The 25,688-nt window shown below is 43.1% G+C and overlaps 1 protein-coding gene across 1 annotated transcript in view; it reads right to left on the bottom strand.

Annotated features, from left to right (window-relative positions):
• Nucleotides 1-4,673: 4,673 nt before the first annotated feature.
• Nucleotides 4,674-25,688, bottom strand: part of TNFSF13B (TNF superfamily member 13b) — a 193,297-nt gene continuing 172,282 nt past the window's right edge. Inside the window, exon 6 of the mRNA XM_086934163.1 lies at nucleotides 4,674-9,619. Within this exon, the coding sequence (XP_086790289.1) occupies nucleotides 9,507-9,619 (113 nt within the window). The 3' untranslated portion in view covers nucleotides 4,674-9,506. The remainder of the gene's footprint in view (nucleotides 9,620-25,688) is intronic.

A 25,688-nucleotide genomic window follows, 5' to 3' on the forward strand; every position in this document is an offset into this window, starting at 1 on the left:
CATCATGATTGGCCAGTCGGACAAAGTGACTATACATCCTCCGACGGCCGCTCTTCCCTATGGCACCATCAATGCAGGTGAGAAATAATGGCAGAGACAGCGGCACTCAAACTGTGTTTCGTTCATGCACCCACCAGCACCTAAATAGAGCAGGTAGACTACCAAATATGCGGAAGGAAAATTCCATGGCAAGCAACGGCAGGACCAGTACCACCAAGATCTTTATCAGGCCCATAGAATTCTTGAATACAAGTTACATATATTTTGTTTTGAACAGCTGTAATGAAACTTAGAAAGATACTTTGAATCACCATTTGAAAGATACAGGAACACAAATACATTATTTCTCACTTATTTGACAGAGCAAACTTGTTCTCAAATAGAAGTACTTTTCGTCAAAATTATATTTGTCCAATAGAGTTATTAACTGGAAAGCACAGTGTACTTAAAACATGTGAAGTAAGCATATAAATCTATTTAAAACTGGAGGTATTACCATTTATTCATTTCGTGAGACTTTCTACATGTCTTCACATGGTAATCAATCAGTGGTTATCTGTTCTTAACAAGAAGTAGATGAAAGTTAAATAACTCAATGTGAATTACTTGTAATTTCGTTTTTATTAGTTGGAGGACTCAGACTAATGAGAACACAAGAAACTGAACTATACAGAGATATCCTTCAGGTTACATAAATCGAGCTATCGCATTTAAATTCAGTTGTCACAATTATATTATTTTATGGTAATAATTATATTATTTTTGCATTTAGGAATATCTATGAAAGGCAAGTGAAACTGGAAAAACTGTATGGTTGACATGCCTGAGTGTGCGCAATCCAGTGTCTTTTTTTGGCTAATTTTTCCCATTCCCCTTTTTCTGGGTTTACTGATTGACCTATTATTTTAAAGTGGCAAGATGTTAACATAGTGCAGGGATGAGGGGGTGGTGCATCGCTCCTAGTGGATTTTAATTCCGGGTTGCTGCTTTTTCACCGAGATCATGCCAGTTCTCAGTGTTTAGCTAGTCCTTCTTGAAGTCAGGAATACTTGTGCTATTGTGTCCCTGTAGTAGGTAAGAGGAGGTCAAACACTTGAACCTTGAGGGGCAGTTGCAGTCTCTAGGTGCCAGCAGGAGTCAGGCTTCCCTGTATATACTTCCTTTTAGCAGCCATGCTGACACTTCTTCCTCTTCCTCCATCTTCCAGGATGTTTCTTCCCACGCATTGGAATGTTCTGAGGCATTTGTGCAGTGACTTGAGAATTCCCTACACCCAAGCCTGGCTACTTTCCCAAAGAACTCCAACCTCTTTTTAAGTACTTCTTCACGGTTTCTTGTAAATGTACCTGAATCGCTCAAATAAAATGCCCTTGGCCTTTTATACCTGCCCCAGGAGCCTAGTCCCTCATTCTATACACTCTATACAGAGGCAAAGTGTCCTCCCTTCTGCCAGTGCTATATTTTTTTCCCCTCCTGATAGAGGTCACAGCAAATATATTATGGATCTTGGAATCAATTGGTGCTGTTCCTGACAGGCGTATTTGAGATCTCGACTTCTAAGGAAGAGCTGTGAAAGCTGCCTTTTGTGTTGTCAACAGTTTCTGTTCTCAGCCCAGGCAGCCAATCCCTGCTACATGGATCAGGGGGTCCTTGTTTTTAGCGCCCAGCCACGGATATGTACTCAGTCATAAGCACAGTGCAATGTGGCAAACTAGTTCTAAACTAGTTCACGCTGAGAAGCGCAAAGTACATTTTCTAAAATTCCTTTTCAACTACAATTTAAAAAAATATACTTTCATCATTGATAAGATATTTAAAACTAAGCGAACATTTCATTTTTTGTACACTCTTGGACTGTCTCAGGCCAAGACAGGAGAAAGTGATTAATGTATTCATAAGTAGGCCAGATCATGGACATTGCAGTTTTCACCTAGGGCCATATGTATCATTCCAAATTTCGATCGCAATTGGGCTTAATGGTATGTATTAAAGAAAAACTGCTTCACAAAATAAGGATTCGCAAAATTTGCCATTCCCTATTTTGCGATTGGTTTCAAGGAATCGCAAATTGCGATTCCTTAAATGCAATGTAGGAGGCACAGAAAAAGTGCAATTTGGCCTTAAGGAATCAAAAAATACCACCAACTTCAAGTTTATGGTAATTTGTGATTTCTTTGAAAAATGCACTTTTTTTTGCATTTTTCAAAGTGCCTTAGGGCATGTATGTGCGCCACATGTGCACACATGCACATTTCAGGGGTGTAACAGGGTGTCCTTTTGACACCCTGGCACCCTTGAAATTGCATTCTCAATTTGCGATTCTCTATTTGAGAATCGCAAATTGAGAATGTCTTCCCATTCATTCCTATGGGGCTCTGGGCCCATAAGAATGAATAGGGATGTATTCCTTAATTGAAAATCGCAATTTGCAATTCGCAATTAAGGAATATGTAGGGTTCACAAAATTATTTGCAAATCCTACATACATAGCGTTTTGCGATTCTCAAATAGCGATTCACAAAAAATCGCTATTTGAGAATCGCAAAAGAACATTGTGATACATATGGCCCCTACTCAGTGACAAGTAGCTTGATGGACATTTTCTCTTTTTAGGCTTGCTTTTCTTAATACTTAGCATAATACAGCTCACAGTTCCGTGGGTGAACAAGGCACACGCTTAATGGGTGTCTCATTTAATATATAACAGAAGGTTTTTCTACAGGGCAAAGGAACACGTTTTCTTTCCATGCAACACTGCGGTGCTATTAAATGCAGCACTGTCAGTGCACAATGGAGCTCTCTAGAGTCATACAGTTTCATCTTACAAATGGCCTGCTTAACTACATTCTGCAGCCCACATGTGACCTTTTCCTTTCACATCACTGGAGTGTTTTCTGATCGTACTTAAAATTGCCTTATAAACTACATTGGACTAACCCACCATTGTAGTACCATTTTAGGGACAGAGCATACACACTGTGGCACTGAATGGCAGTGTCACAGTGTACAGTGTCACAATTCCAACAAAAATAAAGTCAATTTAAGGCGATAAAATGAAGGTGACCATGCATAAAAGAGTGAATTCTCCACACACTTAAATTAAAAAAAGGTATAAGTAACCAAATCAAACAAATAAAAAAACAACAGAAAATAGGTTAAAAGAATTACTTAAAATCCAGGGGCCTGATGTACAAGACATTTTGGCTTTCGCAAATCCTGTAATTAGCGAAATAACCCTTTTGCGATTTGGAGAAGTCTTTTGAACTTGAAAAAGAGCTTCTGTGACTCATTTTCAATGGCAGATAAGAGACGCGAATGGGACGTCCTTTCCTTATTGCAAATATAAATGATATGTATCAGAGGTTTGAAACCACAATTGCAATCAGAAACCATTGCAGATACTGACACCCAACTTAGGGAAATATGTACAAGCGCCTATCGCCACAGGAACGTCATTTTTTGTGACGCTCCTGTGGCGATAGGGGCCATGCCCTATGTACAAGCCAGCGTTAAGCCACTTCATGAGGCTTAACGCTGCCTTGTCCATAAGGCACACTTTCACGCTATGTTTAGCATGAAAGGGGCGTGCAGTGGGTGTTGTGGTGGGCATTCCACCGCAACACCCATTGAATTTGACACTGCCCCCCTATGTACAAGCGTGGCATACATAGGAGGCAGCGCCAAATTTAAGACCAGGAAAACCCTGGTCTTAAGGTGGCGAAACGAGGGGAAGTGCATTATTTCTCCTCGATTTTTGATTTTTCCATGTGTGCTGCCTTGTGCAGCAAAGATGGAAAAAGCAAAATGCCTTTTAAAAATGCAATTTTGTAACTTTCATCTCTGCGGCATGAAGCAGCACACATGACAGTTACAAAATGGCATTTTGGAATTGGTAACGTGCGGGAAGGGACACCTTCCTACACATAACCAATCCTCCCCTGCACGCAGACACCCTTGCACTCTGGTGCAAGGGTGCCTGAGTTGGTGCTAAGTTGTAAAACTTAGCGCCATCGCAGGGGGATGCGAAAGGCCGCACCACATCCTTGTAAATATGGCGCAGCCTTGCATTTCCGAAGGGGCAGAGTTTGTCGTTAAGCCCAGGAGGCTAACGGCACCCTCCGCCACTTTGTTGTACATATGGCCCTTAGAATGTTATCTGATTCGCGAAAGGAAAGCTGTCCCTTTGGCGCAGCTTCCACATGATAAATTGGACAGTGCTGTCTTAGGGTAACAGACAATGGTTCAGAGAAACTCTGCATTCTTCCTTCGATGTCTTCCCAAGTGGATAGTAATTTTATTTAAGTACCATCTTTCCCTTTACAAAAATATGATTACAAATTCTATAAACCGTTCAAACATCAGATCTTTAGCCGGCATTAATCAATTAATATTAATTGATAGACAAAATAGAATTTAGAAGGACAGCCGCAGTCAGAGTCTATCAGCTGCCTGTGTGGTGCACAAAGAGCACATAAGACATGTTTGGCTGTAAGTAGAGGATGTTCTGCTCCACCCCACATTACCCCAGTACAAATGACCCCACTTAGGCTTGAAGGTTACAACACATATATTTAAAGTGCGTTTATGATTGTGTTTCTGGTGGCCTCTGACGATTATCGTTCCATCAACATAATACAAACTAAAAAACAACAAATAAAACATGAAACATGTTCTTTAAATGTACCACCAAAAGCATTGGGATGTGCTTTATTGCCCAGCCTAAACAGTTAGCTGTTTTCTAGCTATTCCGCATACAAAATACATTTGAATACAAACCATGTTTTACAGTATAGAGCCTCACTGAAGTGGATTATAACAATTACTGTACTGGGGCATTTCAAAGAAAATAATGTTATGAGTTTTCACACAAAGGTAAAGTGATATATGATTTTAACAAAACAGGCGGAGGGGGGCAGACCGAAGAGTGAAGAACTGAGAGAAAATAGAATATTTCTGTGCAAACCAGAAACCTCATGGACTGCCATAAATCCTAGGTGATCATTCAGGCGTAGCTTGATTTACTGGTAAACTGTCAAGAGCAGACACCAGAGCAGTAAACCTGTCAGCACCATTGAGAAAGCTGACAAACAGCGTGTGTTGAGCTGGGATTTGAGACAGACGCCTTAAGTCAACACAGAGAGCACAGATAAACAATCTGCCATACAAGACTTATACTTAAATACTAAATGGAATTCACTGAGAGGAAACACAAGCATTTTAGCCTCTAAGATTCCAGGGGCTTATGGTAGCACAGCTAACACCATACACAGAGCAGCACGTTTGGATCTGGTAATACTTTTGTCTGTCCAACGCCAGAGTGCACCTGTTACACACGTGCACGCGTAACCACCAACACTTGACAAATGTGTCCTATAGAACCCAAAGGCTGGCTTTAAAAGGGGCAGTTAATGGTTAAATCATTTACCACATGATCAGAACTGTGTGGTACATTGGGGACAAGTACCATAAAACTAGACCTACGATTATGTACAGATGGTCTGACATGTATGTAAGTGTATTGATCTTGAGTAATGACTTCAGGTGCCGCATTGCACATAGCGTAAAGGTTAACAACGATGAGTCGATGTTTACATGCGAATTAACTTTTGCCTTTGTCATGACTGTATAGTCAATGAGCTGTTTTAGTGATTTATATATGACAGCTGGAAGTGAATCTGCTTATTCCCCTGTGAGACAATTTAGGCAGAGTGGAATGACTGCATCATGGATTACCATTGAGATTACTACATGGAAGCTTTATTGTCGCCTTTAACTCTTTGTTTGCAGGATATATGTTGTAGCAGCACCAGATGGCTGGAGAGGCTTCATGCAGTCATGACCAGTGTCCACAGGAAGAGTGAGTTGAACAGGTAAAGTGCCCTACACCATTACCTATGGCCATGGGACCACAGGAGAACCCCCACACAGTGACACAACTAGAATTGACAGCGGTGGTTCTGTGCACAACATCCCACTTATAATTTGGGTGGGCAAAAATTGGCACAGAAAAGTCCACTTGTCTTTTACTTTTGCGTTAAGACTAAAATAAGGGTTGGTCCAAAACATTTGCTTCGAGGACCACTGGGAGGGACCTGAAAATATAAATATGTTAATATTAATTGCATTAAGGACCCTGACAGTGCTTCTGAAGGCAACTTCCCCATGAGGGGCCCCTGTGTGATGCATCTGTCTACATGGTCTTCCTCAATATCTAGCAGGTAGTAAGTGGTAAATGGCTTTTGTCATTTTACAGCTCGACATGGACAGCACTGTGCCAGTCCTATGCTTAAAGACTTTGCTGTAGAAATGGTAAAAGACTTGTCCTTTTCTATCTCAGCGTAGATGGCACTGTGCTAATCCTATTCTTAAATGCTTTGATAGAAAACCAGACATTTGAGTTGAGCAGATCTAGAGTGTCACTGGTGTTGAGAGTGCTCTAACAGGAGCTGCTTTCCACCTAAACTTGAGAACTACCCAGAGTTCTCTACTTCTTGTTTTGCATAATTTATGTGTCATTCTATGCCCGAAACTGTATTGTTTTGACTTATACTGGGTGCTCCCTTGTGTCTGGACAAAGCTATACCTCTCTGAAGAGCTCTAATTAGAGCAACACACTGTGTCAGGGGTTGCTTTTACTAGATTCAGGTTGGCTTGGTTGGTATTTTATCAATTCAAATCTGTAATACTGTGCCTGGAGTGGTGAATTGCTTTTGTAATTTTACAGCTCGACATGGACAGCACTGTTCCAGTCCTATGCTTAATTACTTTGCTGTAGAAATGGCAAAAGATTTTGTCCTTTTCTATCTCAGAGTAGATGGCACTGTGCTAATCCTATTCTTAAATCCTTTGATAGAAAAGCAGAAATTTGAGGTGAGCAGATCTAGAGTGTCGCTGCTGTTGAGCGTGTTCTAACAGGAGCTGCTTTCCACCTAAACTTGAGAACTCCCCAGAGTTCTCTTCTTCTTTTTTTGCATAATTTATGCGTCACTCTATGCCTGAAAGGTTATTGTTTTGACTCATACTGGGTGCTCATTTGTGCCTGGACAAAGTTATACCTCTGTGAAAGCTCTAATTATAGTGAAACACTGTGTCAGGGGTTGCTTTTACTCATTTCAGATTGGCTTGGTTGATATTTTACCAATTCAAAACTATAATATTGTGCTGCCTTGAGTAATAAATTGCTTTTTCATTTTACAGCTCGGCATGGACAGCACTGTGCTAGTCCTATTCTTAAAGACATTGCTGCAGAAATGGCAAAAGATGTTGTCCTTTTCTATCTCAAAATGAGCCACCACTACCTAGGTAGTTATGATAGGCAGTCCTCTATGCCACCACTAACCTCCTTTTTACAGCTGCTCCCCATGTGGTGTGAGCCTCGTAGTATTTATTTTACTGTTAAGAAGGGTCTTGGTGCACCAGTGCATGAGCACAAGTCTGCTGGGCGTAAAGCAATGAGTTAAGCTGGACAAAATGCAGAATGTAAAAACAGATGGCATAATTATGTGAGATTAACATTCCTTGTGTGTCACACAGGGCTGACTGTAGACGAAGGTTGTTATACCTATGGTGTGCCTGGAGTGGAGCATCCCTCTTGTACCAATTAAACAATAGTCTAACAACACTGGTGCTTAAAAAAATATTTTAAAAGTAGGGTCACAAAAAAGTACTTCATTTAGAATGTCAACACACCCTGTGACGGCCCTTCTGCCACCATGTTGCCTTAACATGACCTAAACTTAAACGCATATGTCCATAGAACATGTGATTAAGCAAATGATGAACCACACTATTCTACTTCACTTAGAATTTTTTAGTTTCATTTTAGTCAGTCTAATAATAAATGTGTTTTTTACACCATCCAGTAATGTCTAATTTGCGTGCCTTTTAAAATGTTAGGCAAGGCGGGTGACAAGTTTGTCACAAAAGCATTTTGTTTTGTAGCTCTTTCTCACCCACATTTTACATTAACCATTCATAAGGGGTAACTTCGAGAGGTTCTGAAAACATGAATATCCAAGGGATGGGCAGTTTATACATGTTGGAAGAAAAAACGCCAGAAACAGACTATATAAGGCAAACCATTGCCCCCGAGAAAAATGCAGAGCATGCCATTTACGCTATACATTAGGAACAAGCATTGGCATAGCCAATAGGTCTCGCTTTTGGGACCTTATAAGTATTTAGCCATGCAACAGTTGATGTTGTTGCACAAAGGATATTGTGCTGTGTAACTAAATACTTATAAGGTTTTAAAAGCGAGACCAATTGGCTATGCCAATGCTTGTTCTAAATGGCATAAAGTAGCACAACCCCTATTTCACGACTATATTGCAAGTTACTAAGGTGCTCTATGATCAAATAGTGGAATGAGGGCAATGGCTGAACTCATAAAATCTGACTTGCAATGTTTTTTCTATGTACAGTAAGATGTACATTATTCTTTATAATACTGGACACCATCATTCTCAAACCAACCTACTCATTAAAATCCTGGTCTTTTGCTCCTAGTGATCAAGGAGGTCTTCGGTTGCAGATCATGTACAATAAATGTGGCAAAAGTAAACATAGCACACATCGTGTAATTTCGGTGGCCAGGGATTTTCCTGAAAGTTTACAGCAAAATTGTCTGATAACTAATATTCAATTTAATTGTATAAATTGCAATTTGGTGTTCTGTTCAGGAAGCTTCTTTGCCCTCCGCCTGTAGGCCTTAGCTCTAGCCCAGATACAACTCAAATGTACAAAATATTACAGTACAATTGCAATGTTGTTTTCCTACAAGCGGTTAGTGATGTTTCTATGCGACAACAATGAGAGAAATATAGATATGTTTTGTTCATGCAGGGACTAAGCTTACCGTGCACCATAATGCAACTTGTGTTAGAAATTCACGAAGGTCCAGAGGAAAAAGGTCTGATAACTAAACTTCCCTTTAATTGTATAAATAGCAGACAGAGGTTCTCCTCAAGAAGCTGCTCTGATGTGCGCCTGCAGTCTTTAGCATCAGATATTGTGGTGTCCCAACTTAATTGTACTAAAATATTACAGTACAATAGCAATGCTGTATTTTATTACAAGTGACTAGTGGTGTCACTATGAAACTGTACTAAAAGATAGAAATAGGTTATATTCATACAGGGACTGAAGCCTAACAGCACTGTAATGCAAATCACTTGGCAGATATAAAGATTTGCAAAGCCTGGCCAAAAAATCCGTAAATCCCTTTTAGAGGAAGTGATCATTATTCAAATATCAAAAAGGCTTGCAAGAAGCACTGTCTGTTATCTTTACACTGTCAATAATGAAGTTCTTAAAATAACTTGTATTTCTTGTAATTCAGATGGTACTTTTCTGTATTCAAGTTCCCTGTTTTGGACACAGCGACCCAAACAGGAAAAAGGAGGCAAGACGAAGAGACATTTACATGTCAAGCTTGTTCAATGTCTTCAGTGCGGGGCAGCTATTAAACGAGAAGAATGGTCTTCTGGATGTAGGCCTGATCCGCATCACAGTAATCTTATAGCACCAAAGAAAGTCCCATCGCCATCCAATGAGATGTTTGCCTTAGCACGCGGAATTGTAAAATGAAGTTCATCTCCTACTTCTAATCGTGCAATTCCTGGCAAGAGAGATAAAAAGTAGTTTTAGCCAAAGAGGAAAATTGATGCTGTACATAAAGATATGGTAACACCCTGGCACTTCACAAAAAGAAAGCATATATGGCAATTAAAAATGTTTTTATGCATCAGTGTTTGTACCATATAATGTAGTAGGGATGTTTTTAACATTTTAAATGGATACAAAATTAGCCCAGTTGAGGGTAAGAAGTGCTCCTATAGGCATCAGAAAGAAGGCCATTTTTTTCTGATTTCAGAAGATGATCAAACAGAAATTAAACGTCTCAAATTAGCACACAGAAATCTCATGTCAACAAACAAAACCTACCTTTTATGTATTTACCATCACAGAGGCCCCCAGTAAAAGCAGAGACCTCTTCAAAACAGTCCGTTACTGCCTTCATCTAATGATGAAACAACCAGCATCACAGTCACTAGCCTAATGCATTGTCATTAACCAGGAACTATTTGTAGCGAAGATTGACGATATTGGACAATGTACTGGCATCTCTAAACAAACCACCAACATAGCAACCTTTCCACCATACAACACAACCCATTTTTTTATATTCAGAGTAGCACTGTGCTTCATGGCAACCTCTACAACCTCCTCTCAACTGTCCATAATCTTTCACTAGATCTTTCAAAACATATTAACACATCCCTGACACAAGGCATCTTTCCAACCTCCATAAAAGAGGACAAAGCCACACTGTCCTGGAAAAATCCAACCTGTCCCCAACAACAAAGTTAAATAACCAACTACAAAGCCAAATGTGAATCGAACACACACCACACATTTATCACAGAATAGCTGCAAATGCACTTGCCACACTACTCAAATAAAAATTTGACACCAATTGCTTGGTACACCTCTAAGCACCATACCAAGCTTTTCACCAAGACTGATGATCAGTGAATGATAGTATTTGCTCACTGTCACACTTCTCTACATGTCAAATGTTAATATATTTACTGCATTAAATGCCAGTGTGGCTTAAAATATAAGGGAAACACGATCAACAGGTTAAAACATATATCCTGCAGCAACAGCCGAAGAATTGATGTAAGGTGATGAATGCTCCAGTGGTTGAACTTTTAATAGAAAAAACCATAAGCCATCAGATATGTTCTGGTTCACAACTGTTCAGCCACCCAAAAAGGCGTTGACATTGAGAACCTACTAATTAAAGAAAACAAATAGCTGTAGAAATTGAATACACTAGACTGTGGGCTTAATAGTGCAGCAGAATGGTACCTCCTGGCTATTTTATATTGTGGTGATTTTATGCATTCCACTATTATTGTGCCAATGCTTGAGACTTTTATGTTGGATTGGCACATGTGTGCTTTTTTGTTGGTTGAGTAGTTTTATCTCACTGAGCTATCCTGTGGGAGTTCGTTTGCTTTGTAGACATGTCTTAGTTGGAAATGCTTGTGACTTTTCGGTTGGATAAGTACATATTGAGCATTGTTCACTTGTCAATGTGAGTTGCCTTTCTGTGGTTTGAGTACTTTTATCTCACTAAACAGTTTTGTGGAAGTTCTCTTGCTTCCGAAATTCCCAGTAAGGACTTATATTCACATGTTCACATTTGCTTAGACCACTATTTTGTATACATGTTTTGAAAATATATGCCCTTCGAGATAATGCTCTCTCCAGATTTCTATGTTTTTTTTGGCAAGTTATTGTTTAATTCAGTGTAGAGTTTTTCTATTGCTTTCATGTTTAGTATTCATGCACAGGTGGTCTATTTTTGCGCTTTTTTCTTAGATATATTTATTTATGTTGTCACTCTTAAGTTCCTTTTACAGATGATGCGGACTGAATTTTATGGCAAGGCCCAGAGGCCAATATTATGTATATATCTTTTATTTCACCATACACAGCAGAAACAAGTAACATAGAATTAGAACTCCAGCAAACTCTAGAACTTTTAGAATATGCATATATTGCAAAAATGTGCAGCCATCTTCCTTCTTTTGTTGCTGTTCAAACTCAGATAAGTATACCTAATGGGCAACCAGTATGTTGTTGGCTTAGTGTAAGTGCCTTTCAGCATGCTGATTTGGTTCAGCTCTCTGATAGTTTGCGCATTTTCATTATTTCAGCTAACATTTTCTCTGGCTGGTTACAGATGCCTTGACTTATTCTTGACCTTTTTTGATTCTTCTATTTAATCCCAAGAGATACTTTCGATTTTGTAACACTAGGTAACCCTCTGTTTGCCTTAACATTCTTTGAAAGTGCACACCTCATGTGTTTTAGTTTTAAACTTTCTCATAATTCAACATTTACAGATGATTGGTTTTTTCAGTATTTACGTATTCTGTTGACATGGGGCCTCCTAGGGCATCTTCTGTTGACTTCATTTTTGAATTCCAGTGACTTCAGAGATTGTAAGTATATTTCTTGTAAAGTGACCTTCAATTCAGTTTTGTATAACTTCGAAATGTTTGTTGCTGCTTTGGGTATTAAATACTACTGAAGGAGGCTACAGTATTGCGATTTCAATTCTATGGACTTTCAATTCTACCAGGAGCTACCAAATAAGGCACACTGTTGGTGTTCTTCCTAACAACTTGCTTTTTCGCCCTTCTTAGAAACTGTTGTGGTTTGTAAATTGTAAGTAACCTACTGGTCGAGCAAATCTTTCTAATGCAGATTACGTATGAAGGTGAAAACAACATGCACTTTGTGTGCTGTGGTTTAAAGAAAATAGCAACAGCGGCTCTTCCGCAATGGCGGAGAAGCGTTGCCCCACTGGATCACAGCCAGCAGCTGAAAAATAAAGCAATATTTTATGATCGTTTTATTTTTTAGCTGCTGGCTGAGCTAGCGTGTGTGGGGATGAGCGTGGTCGGGCTATGGCAGATGAGGCGAAGTGAAATGCACTGCTAACTGTGCATGTCTGTTTGGCCGGCCACCTTAGGCCAGCCAAACAGACATGCACAGTTAGGTTTCTCCAACCCAGAAGTATTGCACAGCTGGGTTGAAGAAACAGGACAGACTTCCTGCGCCTGAGCGAGTGCTAAACAAGCTCGCTCAGGCCAATCCCCGTGCTGCTCTCATGCCATTGGTAATAGCTTGAGAGCAGGACAGGGATTGCACAGGGAGTCTCTGATGATGTCCCAGTGTTTGCTGAGAACAGGAAGCAGCATAACACCGAGGCGCAAGGCGACAGAAGAAGAATCAGACACGTTTTTTTGTATTATTCCACACAGCGCTCCTCTCCTGCGCTCCCCCCCCTCCACCCGCCCCAACCCTGTTTATATGCTTTGGCTGCCACTGAAAAATAGACTTCGCATTTCACTCTTCTCACTCAGAGAATTAGCCTTTTTGAAGTTTTAAGATTGGCAGTGTACAACTTGGCATCATGAGGACATATGATGCTACTTGATGTTATTCTTCAATCAAGTGTCCTTTGCTCTTTTTGATAATTGCTGTTTTTCATGATGACTAGAGGTTCTAAAACATGTTTGTGCCTGCAATGGTGTCAGGTTCCCTGTGCCTCTGTGATTGGTGTTTTTTCAGGATTATTGCTTGTTCTGTTGCCTGCCAACGGTTTGAAAACAAGATTGGGCCTGTATTAGTCTCAGACAATTAGGATGCATTATCTTGTGATTTAATAATGATGTTTGATTTATGGAGTATACTATTCCTGAAGCGACCTTAATGACTGAAGGTCTGTTTTTATTCCTCTTTCCAAGCTTATATTTAAGTATATATGGAAACACAGCATGCGACTATCAATATATAATGTTAATGGCTTCAATAGGCTCAGGCAATAATTTATCTTTGTAACATGTCATATGTATAATTTATTTAGTTATTGTTTTGACTGATTACAAACAATCAGCAGAAACAAGGCTACATCTACCATTCTGATTGTGATGATGTTTGATTGAAATCTGTGTAACCAACTGTGTATAACAGGTTACAGTTTGGATATTAAGGACCAGATTACGAGTATGTTGGTCAATTGGACCGCCGTAACCGTTGTGGTGGTCTGATGACCACCACACTGCAGGACCGCACGCAGTATGAGGCTTGCAGCAGTTGGACTGCCACAAGACCGCTGGCACGTATTTTTATGGCAGAAATACGCTGGTGGTGCATCAGCCGGCACCACTGAGCATATTCCTAGTTGCCATTTCACCGACCTTTTCATGGAGGTGAACCCACCATAAAAGGGTGGCGGAATGTCAATAAGAACCCCTGCTGGTTTGGGCCTGGGGGTGCATGCGGGGGGGGCACATGTCAGACTGCCACTCTGAGACTGCCAGAGGATCGCCCGCCAGACCAGTCGCACCACCGGATTGGCGGTCCAATAGCAGACACAACATTGCACCATCAGCTGTGGGACCAACAAATTCATAATTATGCACATAGGGGTTGATTACTGCCCCCACAGTTTATCAAATGTCCTGGTCCACCCACAACGAAAAGCATATAACCACTCTAAATTTCTTACTTGCTTCATTTTCACCATCCATTCCCCTATTGCGGGGATAAACTGTACTCACCACCTTTGTAGTAATAAGGATCTAGCCACTGCCATTGCTGCATATAATAATTTTTGTAAATTTGGGAACTAATTGAATGGCCGGATAATTTCCCAAAACTATCCACCATATACTAGTAGCTAATTTTATCTGCTAAGCCCTCCCCAAGTACTCAATTATGTTTTTAAAATAATCTTGACTAGGGACACACAACCCAATTACATGTGAGCAATTTGTGACAGCCCCTGAATTACATCCAAAACAGTGACTTGACCAATTGGGGTTAACCTGTGCTAAATATTGTGGGGTTCTATAGGGAAGCCACTTACTGTAAAATAACGTTTTGCAGCAATGTGCTCCTCTCAAGACTTTAAAATTCAATATATTATTTTCATTCCACATCTTTTTCATTAATTCCAGCCCTACATACTTCTCCCATTTATCAATTGCCATTTGACAGAGATTGGGGTACTTCATGGAGGCAAGCAATCTTTTCCATTTTCCCAATCACTAGTGGTCGGGAGCTTTCTTTAATGCTGTTACCACTTTTTGACTGCCCCAAATCTGCCCTCTCTAATTTGTTAAATATACTGACCAAAATTCTAAAGGAGCAAAAAATCACCTTGAACTAATTCACAAATTTCCAGCAGGGTTTTCCGCCTGTCTCCAGTCAAAACATCAGCAATCTACCTGAACCAAACTCTATCCTACTTTTGCACTACCACGGGATCCAACATAGCACCTGAATTCCCTACTAATTCTGACAAAGGTGTCACAGCATTAATACAGGGGATAGCACATCTCCTATAGAGATCATTACACTTCCTAAGAAACCACCTCAGGCTTTTGTAGCAAACGTTTTTAGGAGACTTTGCTAATTTTAGCACATCACGGATATCATATTCATTATGAATGAACTGAATACAATTGTTACTCAAAATATCACCTAATCTAAGTTTCACATTAAATCTGGACATATACTGTGCAATGTATGCAAAATAACAATGCTTAAAATTGGGAACTGCCAAACCACCATTATCCAAATCTTCATATTATGTGCCTACTGCTAACCGGGCAGTTTTATTTTGGCAAATAAATGATGTAAACATACACTTCACTTTCTTAAAAAAAGATGCTGTTAAAACGCACAAAGTGGCTGAAAAAATAAAATTAAACAGTGGAAGACTCGATATTTTAATCAAGGTAACCCTCCCTAAAATGTTTCGGGGAAGCGAGTTCCACCGTGCAAACATAGCTTGTATTTTGAAAAGTAAAAGGGAAAATTGAAAGCATATAAATCCTCAATCTTTGAAGAGTATCTATTGCCCGAATACCGTTTCGACAGATCATTTGCAAAAAAACAAAGGGGCTCATTACGATGGCAGGCCATTGTTGCAGTGTTTGGGACCGCCCACCAGACATGCGGCAGTCCCACCACTGCAATTAGGATACGCCCGACATACTGGCGGGCGCATCCAGGGCCTTTAACATTGCGGTCGGTGCTGCTGGCTGCAGCACCATATGCAATGCCAAAATGCCATGCTTTGCATTTCCCTGCACTACGTGGCAGGCACCACGCAGTGCCTGCCAAGCAGTGCAGGGAAATGGTACCCCCCCCAGTGCACAGCTACCCCCCTACACAAATGGGGCCGGCTACTGGCCCCAAATCCGTTTCCGTCTGTTTTTACGCGGTGGGATGTACGCTGCAAAAAGACAGGCGAAAGAGGTATCGTAATCACTACGGCGGTGCCTGCAAGGCACTGCCGCAATGTTGGCCCATTGTTTTAGTTTCACAAGGCGGGCGGAAAAGGACCACCTTGCGAAACCATGTCGGACTGCCTTTCCGTCTGCTGCGGACAGATTGGGATTCCCACCGTCATCCTAATTAAGCGGTGGGTAAATCGGGTTCAGATGGCGGAAGGACCGGCACCGCAAGGCTGGCGGTGGGGTTCCTTCCGTCATCGTAATGAGCCCCTGAATCTGGAACTAGTCTATCCAAATTGCAGCTGCATAGAAGAATTTTGCTTTTCTTTTAGTTAATTTTATAGCCCCCCTCTCCCCCCAGTTCCTCATATAACGAAAAAGTATCAAAGGTTTTTTCCTGTGAGCATCTTTTAGCATCAAGAATCAGCATGATATCATATTCATACAATTTTATCTTCCCTATCTGTGTAATGGGAGGACAAATATCTCAGTTCTCCCTAATTACAATTTCAAATGGCTCTATAAAAAAAAGCAAACAGAACCGGCGATAAGGGACACCCCTGCCGGGTGAACTATGACTGATGTATTTTTAACTGAAAAATAGTACAACGCCTAAGCTAAATAATGTGTATTTGTGCCAAGTTGACACCCGGCAATAAAACTGTTATGATCCTGATGAATCAAAGTTGCTGCTATTAAATTAATTCTATTTGCCATTAGTTTCATATTTATTTTATAATCTGAATTCAGCAATGTAATTGGATAATACATTTTTGATCTTCACCATCTTTTCCTTTTTTTACAAAGCTAACCACCTTCCCCATACTAAATGAAGCTAGTATATTACCGCCCTCCAACATTGCATTGGCTACCAATAAAAATAGTAAGCAAGCACATCTAAAAATGAAGCCATCAGGGAAGCATACCTTACAATTTGGGATGCTTTTAATCACCTCAACCAGCTCCTCTTTGGAAAATGGGCTGAAAATATTTTCCACATCTTCCTCAGATTGAGTAGGAATATTGAGACTTGCTAAAGAATTCCCTAGAACGTCTTTAACAATCACTTGATTCTGACTATAAATCTGTCTATAATGTTCGAGCATAATTTCACCCAATTTCCCCTGCTCCTTGCACCTAACCCCAGAAACTGGGCACTTCAAAGCAAGAATCATGTTGCTTTCAGCTTGTTCTCGTGCCTTCCAGGCTAAAAACCTCCCTGTAAAATTACTCTTATGATAAAACTTCTGCAAATGAGCATAATTAAATTCACCACACTTAGTATAATACAAATCACTAAATGCCTGTTTGGTTTGCTCTTGTCCAACAGTGCTGCAGCAACAAATGATGGGCGGGATGCCTTGTCCAGAGCTTTCCAATTTATCATCAATGGATCCCTTAGAAAATTATTTTGTCTATCCGGAACAGTCTTTTCCAAAATCTGCTTTTGTTGTCTGACACTTCTAATATTTGTTGCATCCTTCACTATCACAAGCCCCCTTACATATGCTTTTAGAACATCCCACAATACACTTGGGGAGGACGGACCCATGATTCCTCATCATATATTCCCTTATCTCTCTTTACACATCCAGACCCATCCTTCCTCCTAGAAGTACTGTTTATTAAAAATCCATCTCCTGATTCGCTGAGCACCTTTCTCTACACAGACCTACAGGACAAGAATTGCATAATCTGAAAAACCGTTAGGGAAGGCAGACTGTCCCTTCAAAACCAGGGCTTTCAAAAGTAAAAAAAACAAATTAATAAATGAAGAACTATGGGATTATTCAGATAAACATGTATATTCTATTTTTGTTGGGAATGCCTCTCTCCAAGGATCAATCAGTGCAAGGGCTTTTTGATACTTCTGTAAAACCTTTGCAACTTTAGGCTTTAACTGCTGTTTCAATATTAGTGAGTAATCTTTTCTAGGGTTCTGCAAAAAATAAAATCCGCTCCCACAATAATCTCCCCTAGGACTTCCAATAGTGACTGAAAATGTCACTTATTGGGCCCAGGACTATCTTCCACAGTAGCATACAAGTTCACGAACATAAACCGTAACACCAAACAATTCACGAGCACCAACGGCAATATTTATCACTAGCAAAATCCAACACTTCAGCGTCCAATCACTTAGTCAAAAAAATTGCAGCACCACAATGTGCAGCCTGGGAGGACAAAAACTCTCTTTAACCAGCCCAGCTTTTAAACATAAGAAACTTCAAAAGCTTTCCGGCCAGAATATGAGTTTCCTGCAGTAAAACCACCAAAGGGTTCTCAGCTATAATAGAGGCTTCTAATGCACACAATTTCTTCTTATTGTTAAGCCCGTCGACATTAAAAGAAACCACTTTTAGAGTACTCTTAAACATCATTCCCATCTTCTTTTCCCAGACAATAAACCTAATACATCAAAGAAAGTGCAAAAAGTGCATAAAATATCTGCTTTGCTAAAAGTGGCAAGTGCGCTAAAGTGCAAACATGCAATCAATGCCAGCGCCTGGCCAGTATTTAAAGTGCATCCATTTTCTAAAGTGCAACCTAGATTGTCCATTACCCTGAACCACAATCTCCTATCCGGATTAAAGTGTTACATGGGGGCATGCCAAGATGGCAAGATGGTAAATGTAAATGTACATGTATTTATATAGCGCAAATCGCCCACATCGCAGGCATCTATGCGCTTGCTTAGGGAACCCGTCCTGGTATTCCCCTGTGAGATAACCCCGGCAGGGTATCCACAAGGTGAAAGCCAGGCATCCCGCCGCGAGGGGCCGTTGTGGAGATTAAGCAAGCTATTGCCCAGAGTCGCAGAGTGTGAACCCATGAGTCGAGTAGGCACCGGAGCGAGAATTATCGAGTCCGTGGAATTATTGAGCCCAACCCCCGTCGGGGCGGGGAATTGAAGTCTGGTCCAGGGCCGATCTCAGCTTCCAGGTCTGCCGCCTCTAACCCCTGAGCCACACGTAGGACGTGTTCTACCTTGGCTCCCTGCTTCCTTACGCCACACTAGGCCCTACAAGGTGTGTTTTTGCCCGCTGTCCTGGGGCAGAGTAAGAGGAACGTTTACCTAGTCTGCCACCACAGCGAGTCTCATGTTTGGTGGGGTCGGTGGCCCGATCGCCGGAGGAGGCGAGCCCAGGTTGCTGCGAGAGCAAGTGGCGAACATGGCGGCTGGCCCGGACGAGACCTGCAAGACCAGGTAGGGAGGCGGTAATTCCAACACCCAGCAGAATAGCCCCGAAGTAGCACCAACCGTCTCTTGCCTGACAGCAGCACGGGGTGAGGGGTCAGGTCCTGGGCTTTGCACAAAGCCCTGCGAGGCAGAGGAGCAATCGGTCGTTGAAGGGGCAGGGCCTAACGAGCCCAGGGATCCGTGACCGGCCGTAGAGTAATGGAGGCCGCCGCAGCCCCAGAGAGTGCAGTGCAGCTGTCCGGTCCTGCGGAATAGGGACCAGAGGGCTCAAAGAGGGAACCATTTCCTGGGCGAGGATCGCCTTGGAAGGTGAGCCCGAACGAGGGGAGTGGAGAACTCCGGGGGGCGAGACGCACCAGTGGATTCAGGGCAAGGTCGGCCAGTAGTGGTAAACACAACAGGGGTATAGCAGATCTTCTGAGGGCCAGCAGAGGGCCACCCCCAAAAGGCGCATGGAGGGCAGGCTGCAGGCTGAAGGTGTACCGCCCCAGGAAAGCAGATAGGCACAACGCAACACTAAGGAGCGAGAAGGCACCAACACGCAAAGTCCTGCAAAAGGAGACACAAACACAGTTAGTGAGAGGGCAGTAGGGCCCCTGGTGGAACCGGACCCTACACAAGTAAGGGGACAAGAGACCGGCATGGAAGTGGAGCAAAGGGGAAGGCCAGATTGGAGATCTACATAGCAGTGGCGGCCTGAACAAAAGTGCCTCACAACAGCAGCATCATGCTCAGAGCAGGGTGGTGGGGGTGCGCACGAGTCGCCAGTGAGGGAGTGAACTCCAGAGAACAAAGAACTGTGGCACAGTCCGACGAGCAGGTTCTCCAAAGCCCAGGATGGCAGGGAAAGAAACGGGGCGAGTAGGCTACCGGAGGACCTGGTGCACTGAGGCCTGCGGACGAGGAACCACAAGCGGTGAGCTGACAGGGCAAGTTGAGTCGTGGCAGGCCCACCCCTGGGACATTCGGCCAGGGATATCGACTGGTGGAGAGGAGCGGGATAGACGTCCAGAAGGCTTAGGAATATATCATCAGGAGAAGAGTCTTGGAGGAAAGGGGCAATGAGCAGTGAGATCAGGGCACTTGAGCGCAGGAACCGGTAACATCGATCACACCGCCCCCTCAGAGGGGGCAGGCAAAGCAGAAGTGAGTGCCAGCTTACAGGTGCCCAGTGCCCAAAGCGAAGAGAGTAGTGCCCGGCACATTGGTAGACGCAAATGGACAGGGCGGACACATGGTCAAGGCCTGTGGCGCTGAGATCCAGGCCTGCGGAGAGGGCAGCAATGGTCATGGCCGCTGGAAGGGGCAAGAAAGACCGGAACTTGAAGGATATGCTAACTAAGTTGCCGCTCCCTGGAGAAGGGGATGGTCGGCTCTCTCCGCCAGCTTTGGGGGACAGGATGTAGATCCTTCAGAGGCTTCAGTCATGCGTGCCTTTCTAGAGTTACTCTTCGTCATGCTGCACGACGATTTTCTCACGCTGAAAAGTGAATTTGCGAGGGAAGTGAAGGATGTGCAGAGGGACATCGACTCTGTGGGCCCATAGAGGATCATGAACATGCCAGAGAGGATGAAATAGAGCAACTACAACAGGAGATCCTCTGGCTCAAAGAGCAGCAGATTGACCTTCAGACCCACAGGGAGGGCCTAGAAAATAGGTCGAGGTGCAATAACATTCTGGTGAAGGGCGTGCCGTCGCAAGAAGAAGGGTCGGATATCACACAATACCTGCAGGGTCTCTTTAGGAGTATCCTCAAAGCCCTTCCGGACCTGGATATTAAAATAGACAGGGCTCACCGCATCGGCCTCCTCCGGACATTTCAGCGTTTCTCCCAGATTTTCAACTCATGGAGCTCATCCTCCGGGCGGCCTGGGATAAGCAGCCCCTAAAATACCAGGATCACTCCATTGCTCTCTACCAAGACTTGGCCCAGATAACACTACAGAAGCGCAAGAATTCAAAGCAGCCACCGCTTATCTCCGCAATCAAGGGGTTTCATATTCATGGGGACAACTATTTCGACTAATTTTCAGATGGCAAGGCAAATTGCACCAGCTTCGCTTTTTGCAGGACACTTGCTGAGTGCTGGGCATTGATCACCCGCAGTCCTCAGAAGAGGAAGATTCCAGAAAAGGCAAGGTCCCCAAGGAATGATGGCAAACAATTTAAGGGAGACAATGGCATGAGTGAGCACTGGGCCCAAACCCTACGGCTATGGCGCAGGAATGGCAGACAGTGTTGGAGATGCTATCAAGAGGAACCTCCCCTCACGACAACTAACAGACCTAGCGAAGGGCAGATAAGTGATTCTAGCAGGGCCGGATGGGCGGCAGGGTCATCTGATGGGAGCGCGGAAGCCGGGGACTTTGGCCACACAATGCCTCTTCTCTTCTTTATCACGGAAGATACGCAGCATGTACTGGCGTACCCTGTACTGAATGGGACTCAAAAGGGACAATGGTTGGGGTTAGGGTAGGGTGGGAGGGTCACTGGTATGCGGGTTACTGACACAGAGAGATGGGAGGGTACACTATGGACTTTTGAGCAGCGGAGGCATGGAGACAGTGAGGGGGTGAAAGGGGCAGGGTGATGGGCACACCTCACCACACCTCATATAGGGTATAAACTCTGGTCCATCCTTGAAAATTCTCACTCTCAATGTTAGAGGTCTTAATAATCCCATGAAACGGAGGTCCATTCTGTCTTAACTAGAGAACTCAGCGGCAGACATACTTGGAGCTAAACGACTCCCCAGGAACATGTATAGCCTCTCTCTGGGGAGCTCTGAAGGTGGCTGTGAGGGGGAAATTGATTGCGATCTCGTTGGCGGAGGTGAAAGTCCGGAAAGAGAACAGGGCAGAACTTACTGCACAGGTATAGGAACTAGAGTGAGTTCACAGCTGGACAGGGGCACCAAGTGTTTGGAAACAACTGAAGGTAGCTAGGGTGTAACTGGCGGGCTGGACCTCGGCTGGGCCGAATATGCGGCCCTAAGGCTCAAACATGCATACTACAGCAGTGGGACAAGACGGGACGCATGCTGGTGGACAAATTGAGGGCCAGGTGCCTGCGGATGAAAGCGGGTGCAGGCAATTGAGGACGCCAGGGGGGAGGAACACGCAGAACATTAGGAAATTGCTCAAGTGTTCAAGGAATTCTGTATGGATCTTTACACCAGAGAGCCCATGTCGGCTAATCTACAGTTATCCTACCTAAAAGGGGTACGTACAACCGCATTAACAAAGGGGCTGGCGGACCAACTGGACACCCCAATCCGAATAGAGGAAGTAATTGGGGCAATCCCTCATCTCAAACCTTTTAAATTCTCAGGGGGCTTTTATAAGACCTTCTGTCATCTGCTGGCGCCAATCCTCACACGCCTATTTAACTCATTTGAGGACCCAGGCATGATTCCGGTAGATATGTTAGCAGCGGATATTGTTGTTCTCCCCAAAACAGGCAAGGATGGGAGGAAATGAAGCTCCTACTGTCCAGTGTCTCTACTCAATGTGGACCTTAAATTATTTACGGGTATTCTAGCAGCACGCCTCAGTCCGATGATGCCGGAATAATTGGACCTGACCAAACTGGTTTTATCCAAAGACACCAAGGAGGGGATAATGCAAAACACGATCTTCACCTTATAGAGAAAGCCCATCGCAAGGACATGAATGCGCTGCTGTTAACAGTTGACGCGGAGAAAGCGTTTGATCGAGTTGATTGGAGCTTCCTAGAATGCACGTTGACCCACTTTGGTTTGGCGAACCGCTTCAGGGCTTGGGTAGCGACTTGCTATAGCTCCCCCACAGCCTCCATTAAAGTAAACAGGATTTTATCTTGCCCCTTCCCTATTCGAAGGGGCACCAGACAGGGGTGTCCCCTGTCACTCCTCTTATTCGCTCTCTCCATCGAGCCACTCGCGCAAAAGATATGGGAAAATCCCGCCATACTAGAAATTCTTTTTGGCAGAGAGAGACATACAGTGAGTTTGTATGCCGATGATATCCTGGCATCACTAGAGGAATCGGAACGGTCGGTCCCAGAGGTTTTAAAGGAGCTAGAGGCCTTCAGTGAGGTAGCCAGCTTCAAAATCAATGTGGGGAAGTCTCCGATTTTACAGTTGCCCGGGACCAGGGCAGCATTGCAAGAAAGACCTGACCGCTTTGCGTTGATTCAAGTCACAAAGTTGATACCTTACTTAGGGATCCAGCTCGTAGAGACGGTTTCATTGACGGTCTTCATGAATTATGCTACGCTTGCTAAACGGATCACTCAAGATTTATCGACCTGGCAACGCCATCAGCTTTCGCTAATGGGCCGGGTGGCTGCAGTTAAGATGTTGGTCCTACCAAGGGTGCTGTGCTTGTTCCAAATGATCCCAGTCAAGCCCCCACAGGGGACACTTAAGGCACTTCAAAGAGAAATATTCCACTTTATATGGGCAGGTGTGCGGCCACGTATGCACAGTGAGTTGGGCTATCTGAAAGTGGAGGGTGGCTTGGGTCTCCCAAATCTGGAGAGGTATTACAGAGCACACTAAAGAACATCAAAGGAAGTCCCCAGTTATGATTAACAAATAGGGCAATAGCTCAAAAATATTAAGAACATCCACCCACAGGACAGCTGAATTGATAATTTATTTATTTTTCATTATTAGATATTTTATCATTTTTTAGCAGAGAAAACATATACCGAAAAATACATACATAAAAATACATCAGAAATATTACAAAACACATAAGATACATAAGCCCAACCCCGAAAAAAACAACAATATCAAAGAGATCATATATAAAAATACACACTGTATCAACAACGACCATAAAAACATAAAAAAACATACCCAAAAAATCAACAATTAATCAGAAAAAAACAGTTAATCACAAAAAATGTATGAAAACATCCAACATAGCACAGAAACGTCATGTACAGTAATGTCATTCCTAACATTAACAAAGAGACAAAAGAAGAAAAGGGCTGACGCGCGTTTCGGAAACTAAACAGCACACAGTAAAACTTCCTTCATCAGGTCGCACATTTATATATTTTTAGAACCTAATTTGTGACCTGGAATTTGGTCATCAGAAGAATAATAGCATCACACAGTGTGCACGGCTGGGCTGAGAACGCTGTCCGTGGGGGAAAGTGTTAAGAGAAAAATACAAAAAATTAAAAACAGAAATACTGCAGGTCACAATTTGAGCAAGGCATTGTCAATTTATCATTCAACCATCCACAAGCACTCCAGAAAGGACATTCATAAGAAAAAAGGGAATTTTACAGGCATACAGTGAGTTGTTATAAAAGAAATAAAATAAAAAAAAAAGGTATCACAGAGCTACTCAGCTTCGATAACTGGTGGAATGGAACAGAGAGACCTCGGAGAAGAGATGGCTGTTCAAAGACAGAGCACCGGCCCACATGTCTTTGTGTAAGGTTCCCTTCCTGAAGAAAGCAGACAGGCCACAGAGGCTGCAAGGTTCCCCGATCCCAAGGGCGGTGTTGGAGGTATGGAACGCGGTATCCACAGCAGGCAAGCTCACGACCTTCCCATCTCCCCTGATGCCTTTTCTGGAGAACCGGGAGTTCATCCCGGATATGACGATCAAAGACTTTAAAGCCTGGCAGGACATGTTGTGCAAAGTGGTGGGACTTCTCTTTGATCTAGAAGGGATTACTTCCTTCACGCAAATGAGACAGATATATGCACTACCTGAGACAGAATGGTACCGATACATGCAGGTGAGGCACTGGTTGCTGCATCCAGAGGTGCTCCCTCATGTGAGCAGGAAACTGATGAAATACAAAAAATGGCTGATCACGAAGACATCAGATAAAAAGTTGATTTCAGAGCTATATTATTTGTTACGCCCAACAGCTCCAAAGGAATTTACCTCTAGAGGCCATGGCTAAAGAGTTAGGAAGGGACCTATCGAAAAAAGAATGGAGAGAGATCTACTATAGGGCCAAACACACACCATGAAACACGGCGGGGAAGGAAACGGCTCTCAAAATAGCCACGTATTGGTATCTGACCCCAGTGCGTCTTAATCAAGGGAACCCGGAATGTAGCCCTACTTGTTGGCCGGGATGCGGGGAGAAGGGGATATTGCTCCACCTGCTGTGGGAATGACCAGTTCTTGATAGTTATTGGCCTCAAATTCTAGATGAGATTGATGGACACTTTGAAACACAGATTCCAAGGTTTGGGCTTGCCCAATTCTTTCACACATTTCCACTGATGTCCCGTAAAGAAATGGGGTTGGCACTAGAGGGAGCGCTCCAAAACATCTTAACACATTGGGGCACACAAACGGTGTCCGCCCATATGAGCTGGCTCCACAAATTGTGGTACACTTTAGGGATGGAACGCATTCAAGCTATACTTGCAGGATCAGCGGCCAGTTTCAGGGAGGCCTGGAAACCACTTCTGACCCTACTGTCTACCGAATTCAATGAGATTACCTGCCCAAGATACCTCCGCCTTTTGCGATTAACGGATGCTGCAAGCACTCCCGTAACCCAGTGAATTCAGTGCTTGTCCTTTCAGTACGAGATTCCTTGGACATACGGAATCCTGCATACCGGTGGGGGGAGGGGAAGGGGAGGAAAGGGGGGACAATGGGGGTGGGGTTTCATTCTTCACAGATATTAGAGG

The sequence above is a fragment of the Lissotriton vulgaris genome, chromosome 8 (genome assembly GCF_964263255.1).
Source record: "Lissotriton vulgaris chromosome 8, aLisVul1.2, whole genome shotgun sequence".
Taxonomy (NCBI): Eukaryota; Metazoa; Chordata; class Amphibia; order Caudata; family Salamandridae; genus Lissotriton; species Lissotriton vulgaris.